At 38.6% G+C, this 11,044-nt stretch overlaps 1 protein-coding gene across 2 annotated transcripts in view; it reads right to left on the bottom strand.

The window, feature by feature from the left end:
* Nucleotides 1-238: 238 nt before the first annotated feature.
* Nucleotides 239-11,044, bottom strand: part of ARMH4 (armadillo like helical domain containing 4) — a 157,069-nt gene continuing 146,263 nt past the window's right edge. Inside the window, exons 8-9 of one of the 2 annotated variants that reach the window (XM_050799721.1) lie at nt 5,692-5,826; nt 239-5,448 (exon numbers count right to left, since the gene is read on the bottom strand). In XM_050799721.1, the coding sequence (XP_050655678.1) occupies nt 5,380-5,448; nt 5,692-5,826 (204 nt within the window). In that variant the 3' untranslated portion in view covers nt 239-5,379. The remainder of the gene's footprint in view (nt 5,449-5,691; nt 5,827-11,044) is intronic. The other variant, XM_050799722.1, reaches the window with a different exon arrangement.

The raw sequence follows: 11,044 nt of genomic DNA, 5'->3' as shown, positions 1-11,044 counted from the left end.
CCACCCCCAGCAATGTTCATTCTAACTAATATGAGATAATTTTATTTGATGGAGAAGATGGAGGCAAAATGGATTCATGTAGCTTTATGGTCCCTTCTCCTGCTAATGATCTTCCTCATTTGTATTCTTCTCCTTGCTTTTCTCTATATTTTTTCAAGCATTGGTCCATTCCGAACTTTGGCATCCTCCAGCACTTGCTAACGTTTTATGCCATTTTTATATTTGCCTTGTATTATGATTTTCCTCCATCTTCTTCTACCATATTCTTTCCTAGTAACCATACCTTCACATACCCTAAAGGGAAGAGATTTTTTTTTTTTTCAGTTGTGTTCCTGCCTCTTCAAATTCCTCTGTGGTCATAAAAAAGCCTCTCTTGCCAAAATGTCATGTAGCTATAACCTTGCGCCAAATAGCACATCTTGTTTCCAAAAGCTGTTTTTTTGGCAGCTGGTAGGAACATGGATTATTCATATCCACAGAAATCACAATGCCTGTGGAGGATTTGATTCTTCTCCCCTAGGTTGTGGCTGTGATTGGAAATAAGGTGTCTCATTTGGGCTTCTGCAGAAAGAAGACACCTGGAGGCAGACACAGAAGGAAGAGCGAGGTATTCAGTACGCTCCACGCACTCTATATAATTTTCTGATACCAGTATAAAATGTTTTGGCTTTTAACGTTTAGCCTTTGGGGGGAAAAAATCATAAAATGAAAAACCACTTTTAATTGACTCTTCAAAAATTACTTTAAATGTGTTCTAAAACTTGGCTTTAAAATTTCTTTATACAGTTTTGACCTACGTTAAGAGATACAGGTACTTTAAGAAAGTGTTTCTGGAAAATTGTATTTGAGGCAGTTTATCAGCTGAAGCCATGGCTAAGGCATTGCTAAGGGAATCTGTTACCCTGGGATACTAATTAACTCCAAATATTGCATATAAATTAAGCTAGCAGCTACTGAAAGAAACAGCTTATGGGAAAGAAAAAACTAAAGAGGTTGGAAAGAAAAGCACTGTCTTTTCTAATTAGAGAAAAAGACATCAGGGGTATGGGAGAAACCCTTTTCTCTCCATCCCAGCCTTCTATTCTTTTTCTAGTAGCTTCCATCCTTTTCTCTTTCCTTTTGTTTTCCTTTCTCCTTTCTCCACAGCAGGTATGATTTATTGGTAGCATGACCAGGAAAAGTGTCTCTTCCCACAGGGGATTGCTCTCCTTGTCTCTTTTGTGTGTGTGTGTGTGTGTGTGTGTGTGTGTGTGTGTGTGTAGAACATTTAATGTGAGATCTACCCTATTAACAAAAATTTTTGTTTTGTTTTGCTTTTTGTTTTTGTTTTTGAGACGGAGTCTCACTTTGTTACCAGGCTGGAGTGCAGTGGCGCAATCCTGGCTCATGGCAAACTCCACCTCCCGGGTTCAAGCGATCCTCCTGCCTCAGCCTCCCAAGTAGCTGGGACTACAGGTGCACTACCATGCCCAGCTAATTTTTTGTATTTTTAGTAGAGATGGGGTTTCACCGTGTTAGCCAGGATGGTCTCCATCTCCTGATCTCATGATCTGCCTGCCTTGGCCTCCCAAAGTGCTGGGATTACAGGCGTGAGCCACCGCACCCGGCCCTCTTAACAAATTTTTAACTGCACAGTATGATATTGTTAACTATAGGCACTATGTTATATAGCAGAGCTCCAGAACTTATTCATCTTGCATAACTGAAACATAGTTAATCAACATCTCCCCATCTTTAACTTTGCCCAGCCCCTAGCAAGCACCATTTTGCCTCTGCCCTTATGAGTTTGATTATTTTGGACACCTCAAATAAGTGCAATCATGCATTTGTCCTTTTGTCACTAGTTTATTTCACTCAGCATAATGTTCTCCATGTGTGTCCATATTGTCACAATAACAGGATTTCCTTATTTCCTATGGCTGAATAATATTCTACTGTATGTATATACCACATTTTCTTTATCCATTCATCTACTGATAGATATTTAGGTGTCTCCATATCTTGGCTATTGTGAATAATACTGCAATGAACACGGGAGTACAGATACTTCTGCGAGATCCTGATTTCTATTCTTTTGGATATATGCCCAGAAATGGGATAGTTGGATGATATGGCAGCTCTATTTTAATTTATTGAGGAATCTTCATACTGTTTTCCACAGCGGCTATCCATTTTACATTCCCACCCACAGTATACAAGGGTTCCAATTTCTCCACATCTTCAGAAACAATTGTTATATTTTGTTTTATTGAATAATAGCCATCCCAATAGGTGTGAGGTGGTATCTCATTGTGACTTTAAATGACCTTGTCTCTATCATAAAGAAATTGTTCTCTAGATAGATCCCTCCTAGCTGTGTTCTCAAGCTTGCTGGGGCACAAATACCCCAAGCTCCTTTCCTGGAGATTCTAACTCATCGGGTATAGGGTAAGGCCTTCAGATCGGTATGTTTCACAAGTGTCCCAGGTGATTCTTATGAGCCTACAAATTCTGGAAACACTGCCTCTCCCTCCGAGAAGAAGACCTAGTCCCTGCCCCTGCATTGGGACACCGGCAGTTCTGGCTGGGTAAACTCAGTCCAGTAGGGACGGTGTTCACAACTGAAGCTGTACGAATTGGCTCTCCTTTCCAGACAGCTTTATTAATTTCACTATTAAATGTTTTAAGCCTAGTTGTTAGAATAAAAAGTTGACTTTCTATTTTAATTTGCAAATATAAGCATACTTATCACTTATTTTGGGTAAACCTACAAGTGCCTGATTTACTACTTTTCATCTGGACCACTGTATAATCACTGGCCAGCACTTCCATCTGGTAGCAGCACCCCTAATCCCAGGTTTTGTTTAAAATATGATAACGTTTTCTGATCCTCTTAATAATCTAAGCCAAACACTGAAAATCATTATTCCATAGCCACCAGCAGCAAGGAAAACGGCCAAAATAAACATGTCATTTGTACCATCCACCGCCATCCACTCAATCCAGATGTTTAAATGGGTTTGTACAGAAATGTACTCTAAGTATATGCTTTTCCTTTAAGAAATCATGTTTCCCAAAAAGGATCACAGAGATATTGTGTTAAGCCAAAATTCACATACATGTCATCCTCACAGACCTCTGAGAAATGAAAATATGGGTGTGTTATTTGGGAATTTATTATACTGCAATTTGAAAAGTAAATCTATTAGCCATGGTTTAGTTAAGACTATAGATTGAGTAGCCCAAGGCAATAATGGCCATTAGCATCACCCATGTGCTACTCAGTTAAGTGGCCTATTATGTATTCTCAACAAATAGTCTGTGAATAATACAAAGACAGTAATGCCACACCACGCTCACTTACTCCCAACCTTAGAAATACTTATAGCAAAGGGATGCTCTTAAGAAAAGGAAAACATCCCTTATGCAATATCAGGACGTCTCTACTCATGAAATTACAAATCACTTCTGAGTGCCATGGTTCTGAATTCTGTTTTTAAAATCTGACCTTGAGCGAATTTGCCAATTGCTAACTTCTATTGGACTGTACAGAGCTTTTCACTTCTCTTGATCAATTTCACACATTTGCTTACATCTCTTGACAAAAAGAGTTAAAATTATTTGATGAAAACGTTCTTGCAAGCCAGCCATTTTTCAAAAACGGATTCTAGGAAGGTTTCTCTATTAGTTCCATAGAAGTGATACTTCAATTTATGACTGTAAAGGAAATAACTGAGATAGGGAAGGAAAGAACTTGTATGAGTAAGAGAGAAATTAGAAAGGCATCATTCATTTAACAAAGATGGAAACTCACATCAAATGTTCCTTGACCAAGCAGCTATTTCCTTAGAACCTTTGTTTTAAAGAAGGACTCTGAAATATCACTGCTTCCTCCAAAGTCCATGAAAAGGGTACTGAATTGAAGATAAGGGTGCATGGCTCTGGGTCCAAGTGGGTTCTCACGCTGATTCGCTTTAGGTACAACTTTGGAAAATCATTTCACTTCTCTGCTTCCGTTCCATCTTCAGTCAAATGGGAGAATAAAAACATATGTCCTACCTCACATAGTAGCTATGAGGAATAACTGTGCAATTTTTCTTGAACATAGTAGACAAGTTCTAATAAACCCCAAGTTCTCCACAGTGACAGCACTATTAATAAATAACCTTTATTCTTCCATATGAGCCAAGTCTTTACCCCAAAACTCAACTAACTACAAGTCCTCAATTCCTAGATTCAAATAGCGCATTGCAGTATCCTATTTTGTATAGGGCAGGGAATTACATTCCAAGGGAGATGAGAAATGATCGAACATAGTTTAACATCCTCATAGCGGGGTGCCCTGAGAGAGGCTGGTTTCCCATGAGCTCTGTTGTGCACCAGGACTCTGGTCACTGGGCAGACAAATGATAGAATATCTATTTTTCTAATAAAGCCAAATAAGGACCAATGGTAGCCCACTTTTTCCATGGTGAAGACCACAGATGTGGAAATACAACACTCTGAATTAGTCACATTAGTAGCCACAGAAGCATAGAACCAAATGGCAGAGAGAAATGCTCTGAGAGCTTACCTACCCTCATCTCATTCTTGATTTCTTCCTCATTTCTTCTTGGCAAAATCAAATAGTACCACAAAAAGAATACCGCTTAATCATAAACATGTATGACTCTGCTGGACTCAGTCACACTATTTAAGACTGCAAGCATACATTAAGACTAAGAGTCAATTTAATGTATTATTTCTAGTGCATTTTTCCTCGCCAAGAATAAGAATAAAACAGAAGGTGAGAAATAATAAAACTAGGAGACTGAAGCACATAATGCAAAATACGTACAAATCTACATATAATCCTAATATGCTGAGAGAACTTCTTAATGAAAATGATTTCATTCTGAGTTGCTGCTAGTTTGATGCAAATGCAGTATGTACCATGGCCCACAAGCCCATGGTTTCATGTAGGTAGAGTATAATGATGAGAAGTTATTCTTTGTTAAGATTTATATCTCAAAGTCAAGCATGCCTTGGTGGCAACAATCATTATTCTCAATGCAGGTAATTCAAACCAAGGAAAAGACACTGTGGAAAAATACAAAATATTTACTCTGCCTAATGTAGCAACTCCTACTGAAAAACATATATGCTGCATATTTATGAGTTGTAGCCCACAGTTGTGGAAAATTCACTACAGAATAAAACCAAATACTGCATGATACATTTAGTATACAGCATGCCGTTTCTGCTCAGTACAAGAAAAATCTACTACGCAGCACCCAGCAGACACTAGGACTAACGGCCTGATAGCAGCAATGTGGCAGGTTGTTCTTTTTTTTTTTCTCCTCCAAAATAAAAATTAGAATAGTAGCATCGTTGAATATCCCAATTAAAACCCAGTCCAATTCAAAATTCATCTTCAGAGCTGTCGGCTAAGAGCATTACTCGATCTTGCATGCTGTTGAATTCTCTCTGCTAGAGAAAGAAAACAGAAAAGCATTAAACGCTTCCTGCTGCAGAGCAAAGCTGAGAAACAGGCCCCCTTTAAAAGACACGCTAACAAATGCAGCCGAGGCAGGAGCTACAGCAGCTCATCCAGACCACTGGGCACGTCAATACCGCTCGAGCATCATTAAACTCCGTGTGCTTTATTAAGTAAATTAGATAAGAAAAGAATGTTCTGAAACTGATTAGGTTTTGCTATTGTTGGTTCCATACCTTTCTTTTATGCCTTTTGAAACCATTTCTCCTTCGGCGATTCATAACCTTAATGCTGTAGAGGGCTCCCAAGATGAACAAGGCTCCAGCTATCCCAACCCCTACTGGCACCAGCATCCCAGACATGTAACCAGCCTGCAGAGAAAAGGAAACACACATTAGGATGCTAAACAGAGCACTGCCCTGGGTTTCTCATTTCTGCTGGATGGCAGCAGGCTTTTAGACACTTTGAATTATCCCGTCTGCTTTGTTATAAGATAAAACTAAACCTAAAATACAGTAACTTTTTAGGGAGAAGGCAACAGAGAGAGAGGTAGGCCTATTTTGGGGATATTTCAAATACATAGAAGCATAGAAATAAATCAACCAGACCTAGTGGCACTTCCAGCCACTAGCTTATGCACATTTGTCAACATCAGGTTCTGATGACAGAAATATAATTTGTATTAAAGATGGATGAAGTAAGCCTCTGAGAATGCCAGGACTACTAAAATGCTATAAATTGGAAATATCAGCCAGAGTCAGGCTTAAAGGAGGTCAAAGTGTCCTCTGAAATACTGTATTTGCTGGGGGGTAAAAAGAGGGCCTTGACAGTAGTGGTCCTCTCTTCTCCCTCTCTCTGTCTGTCTTAGCTGCATTACAGTAAGAGAAGAAAGATGAAAATGCTTGCGAGTAAAAGGGGAGGGGCGAGTAAAAAGGAAGAAAAGGGCCTGCAAAGGCAAGGGGAGGAATGTTAGATGTTGGAGCAAAGGCAGAAAAGACAAGGACAAGGAGAGAGTGTGCACACAAAACGGATGGAGTGATTTCTGTGAATGGAATCTCCTTCCCAATAGACAAGACAAAGTTGGAGGGTGGAAGGGAATTCTGAATGTCCCATCCCCAAAGAAAGGAAGTGACAGAGAAGGACACAAAGATGACAACCAACAACACAATACCTCCAAAAGGTCCTGGAATTGTCAAATTCATCTATGTCTCCAGTGTCTCCAAGGTGTCACTATGGATACTTTGGTCCTCAGAGAGCAGGATGATCCCTGGACTTGAGTAAGTACCTCAGGACCTACCCAAGCTTAGGGCAAGGCCATTGTACTCAGAGTGATCCCTACACCTTGGTCAATAAGACTCCTATGGGCTAACAGGGTATGTACTAACCTACAGCCCTTTCATGGGGGAACACAGGTAATGGTTTACCTCCCAAGAAACCCCTCCTAGAAGCCTACCCATATAAAATACATAAACAATTAAAATTGTTCATAAGTCTATTCATTTATATGACTATCTTTTAAATTTCTAATACAGCACAAACTGTTTTTAGTATTTTTCAAAGTGAGCCAAAAACAGAGCAGGACAGAGGATAAAAGTTTTCCTGAAAGTGCTGAAGTATGTAGGCTGTGATGTTTTCCCGACATTTCTAGCAGGACATCCAAGGAATACATCAGACCTTGTGAAACGGCAGCACCTTCCTCTTGTATTCAGCCAGCTCCCTCACTGTTTCTGCCTCCCAGAGTCTTAACTTAGGGCAAAATATGGAAATTTTTCCATTAATTTGAGAACAATACCACTGTTCCTCAGCATACTAAGTATTTTTCCCCAAGAAACAAAGCCTAGTCATTTTTCAATAAATTAATATGCTTTGTAGAAGCCCAAACTTTTTCTAAAGTTCTTCCAAATCTACTTAAGGCTTATAAAAACTCTGTAATTTTCCATGTGGGAAAAAACTGAACAACAGCAAAGCATTGGTGCTCACACAAGAACTGTGAATTATTTTTAATTACCATTCCCAGTTTATGGAAACACATACATGCTGAAATATGATAACCTTTAAGCCCAGATGATTAGGCTTTTCATGCACAGTAACATTTGAACTTTTGGAAGGTCAATGTGATCAGCCTCTGTGGAGGTCTCCCCATACTCTGTAACTTAATCCCATGCCAACAACATTGGTATTCTCAAATATGTCACCATTTCCGCATTTCTCATTGACACACTTAAGCCTTTTACTTATGGAGCTTTATTTTTTCAAATTGACATATATATTTGTAAATTGACATACAAAACTGTACGTACTCATCATGTACAACATGATGTTTTAAAGTATACTTTCATTGTGGAATGGTTAAATTTGGCTAGAGCTCTCAATTATGTAGATTTCACAAAAATTCAGTTACATCTCTCTTTTTTGTCTCCTCGATTTTTTTTTCTTTTTGGGGGGCATCTGCCTTGCTTTGAAATTACAGGTAAATTACAAGATGGGAGCAAAGCAACATACCATCTTAAGATGTAATTTAACTATTCTTCTTTCTAAACTGACTAAGGGAAAATAAGCTCTTCTGTTAGAATTGCTCATGGCTTGATTTCTTCAGCAATGAAAAGAAATAAGACAACATGCACACAGTTTTAAGTCATAAATTCTGCCTAATACTTTTTCTCTGTTCCAAATTATTGCATATACACGTGCCCCGAGGACACCCTGAGAAAGACACAATTGCACCAATGTATTATTCCAACTCAGAATGCATAACCTGAATCGAATCATGAGGAAACATCCAACAAACTGAAAGTATATTCTGTTTTTCAAAAAGACTATATTCTTTAACAATGTTCATGTCATAAAAGATAAACGATGGCTATAAAAATGTTACAAATTAAAGGAAATTACAGAAACATGACAACTAAATGTGTTACATAATCCTAGAGTGGATTCTTTAAGAGAGGAGAAAAAAATGCTCTTATAAAGGATATTTTGGGTTTGTTGAAAAAACTGAAATATGAATGCTAGATTCCATGAAAGTATTATATCGATATTGAATATACTCCAACTAATAACTGCACAAAGATCTGCTTAAAATATACCCTCATTCTTAGGAAATATACACTGAAGTATATAAGGGTAAACAGGCCACAACACATGCAACTCATCCTTAAATAGTTCAGGAAAAAAGAGGAGAACGTGGCAGCAAATGATAAAGCACATGGGGTAAAATGCGAACAACACGCGCATCCAGGTAAAGGTGTAGGAATGTTCTTTGTACCATTCTTACTCTTGTATCTCATCTGTAAATTTTAAATTATTTCCAAATAAAGTTTTAAATTTTAAAGTAAATTATAAGTCAAAATATTGCTAAATATACTTGTTTTTGTTAGGCTTTGAAGTTTTGTTTGTTTGAAGTCAATGAGAAAGGTATCCTTCCTTCTTAGGATGACATATTTGTTCAGAACCTCTGTCATCAAGAAAGCCATAGGAAACCAAATGATATGCTTTACTGCCTAAAATCTGCAGAACTGAGACAGCATCCTTACGATTTCTGTGCAATGGTTGTTCTCAAACTCCAGCATGCATCAGGATCACCTGCGAGACTTGCTAAAATGCAGACTGTTGGGCCCCATTCCCAGAGTTCCTGGGAGGTAGGTCTACGGTGGAGTCTGAGAATTTGCATATCCAACAAGCTCCAGGTGATGCTGATGCTGCTGGTCCAGACCATACATTGAGAATTGCTGCTATAAAGTATAGTCTAGGCCATTCATTTTCTGGATGGTTTCCTTAAGCTAGAAGAAATATATTGGTTTTATTGATGTAACAACAGGCCTGGTCTTTATTACACAATTAAAATTGTTACGCATCTTCAGTTTTGAAAAGCAATTTAGATGCTGAAAAGATACACTAATGAGTAGCCAAGTTAAAACTTGCCTAACAAGGATCACCGACTTGAACACTTAGCCAAGAGGACAATTAATGATGGATTAATACAGGAACTGTCCTTCAATATCCATTCTTTTCTTCTTCTATAGTAAAAGAGCCTCCAGTTTGGGAGTGGGCACAAAATAAAGATGACTTCTTGCCTACTGGGAAGCTGGGTACAACCATGTGGTAAGTTTCACCAAGAAGATGATATGTCAGTGGCATAAGAAAATTTCAAGATATGTTCTATAAAAGGGGAGCAGAGCCCTTATTCTTCCCTTTAAGAATGACAGAGTGCTTTTATTCTCCCTTTTAAAAAGAAAGGGGTATCATCAGCCTCCCCTTTTTCCTCCTTCCTCTGGCTAGAATATGCACATAGCTAAGTCAGAAGTGCCATCCAGGATTATGAGGTGACCGTGGGGATGAAGGTCACAAATGGTGGAGTATCAAATAGAAGAAGCTTGGGCCCCTGTCACTGCGTCACTCCCCACTAACCTGTGACTATCTCAAACTTAAAAACAGGAGACAATAGGGGCCAGGCACAGTAGCTCATGCCTGTAATCCCAGCACTTTGGGAGGCTGAGGTGAGCAGGTCAGATAAGGCCAGGAGTTCAAAACCAACCTGGCCAACATGGTGAAACCTTGTCTCTACTAAAAATACAAAAATTAACTGGGCATAGTGGTACATGTCTGTAATCCCAGCTACTCAGGAGGCTGAGGCATGAGAATCACTTGAACCTGGGAGGTGGAAGTTGCAGTGAGCCAAGATCACTGCACTTCAGCCTAGGTGACAGAGCTAGACTCTGCCAAAAAAAAAAAAAAAAAAAAAAAGAGAGAGAGAGAGAGAGATAACAAACTTCTATCTTGGCTAAGCTATTGTCATTGGGAGTGGGGGTGGATTTTCTGTCATTCACAGCTGATCTTAATCTTAATATAGAAAGACTAAACTACAATAACAAAAGGAACAATTCAGAACTTTTGAAAACACCACCCTTTCTACAATCCAGCTAACCAACAGAGACTCAGTACTGAAACAATTAAATGAAGCTAACCTGACAGAGTGTCCTGGCTTGCCTGAAGAGCCAGGTTAGGCATGTAGTTTAGTTTTCAGTTCTAAGGGATTCTGTGACTTTCATCAAAGAGACAACAGCTTCGTACTCAAATAGTTTCTGAAGATAATGACTAACAAGACTTTAATAGATGACGGAGGGATAGATGGATGAACGGATGGATGGACAAATAGAGAGTGAGGAAGATATATGTATATATGTGTGTAAGATCTATGTACACGTATCTTCTCAAACTTCAGCATGCACCAGGATCACCTGTAAGACTTGTTAAAGGAAGATATATGTACATATGTGTGTATATACATATAAAATATACATATCAAATTAGCATGTAATCGCTCAAGCATGGACGAAGGCAGGGAATATGGGGAAGATTTAAATGAGTCCCTCCAAGAGTCAAAGATGAAGAGATAGGCATACATGACAGTCACCACTGGAATCCAAAATTTGCTTCCTACAATTTTTTAATTAAAATATACTGAAAAAAAATACTACAGAAGAAAGTGATGAGAAAGCTTGAAAAACTTCAAAATAAGCCAGAAAACTAGGGGTCACACACAAAATTATTTCTCTTGATAAAAAGGAGCAAGAAAAAGGTACCAAGATT

The sequence above is a fragment of the Macaca thibetana genome, chromosome 7, assembly GCF_024542745.1.
Source record: "Macaca thibetana thibetana isolate TM-01 chromosome 7, ASM2454274v1, whole genome shotgun sequence".
NCBI classification, from domain to species: domain Eukaryota; kingdom Metazoa; phylum Chordata; class Mammalia; order Primates; family Cercopithecidae; genus Macaca; species Macaca thibetana.
This window is presented reverse-complemented; position numbering and strand designations above follow the sequence as displayed.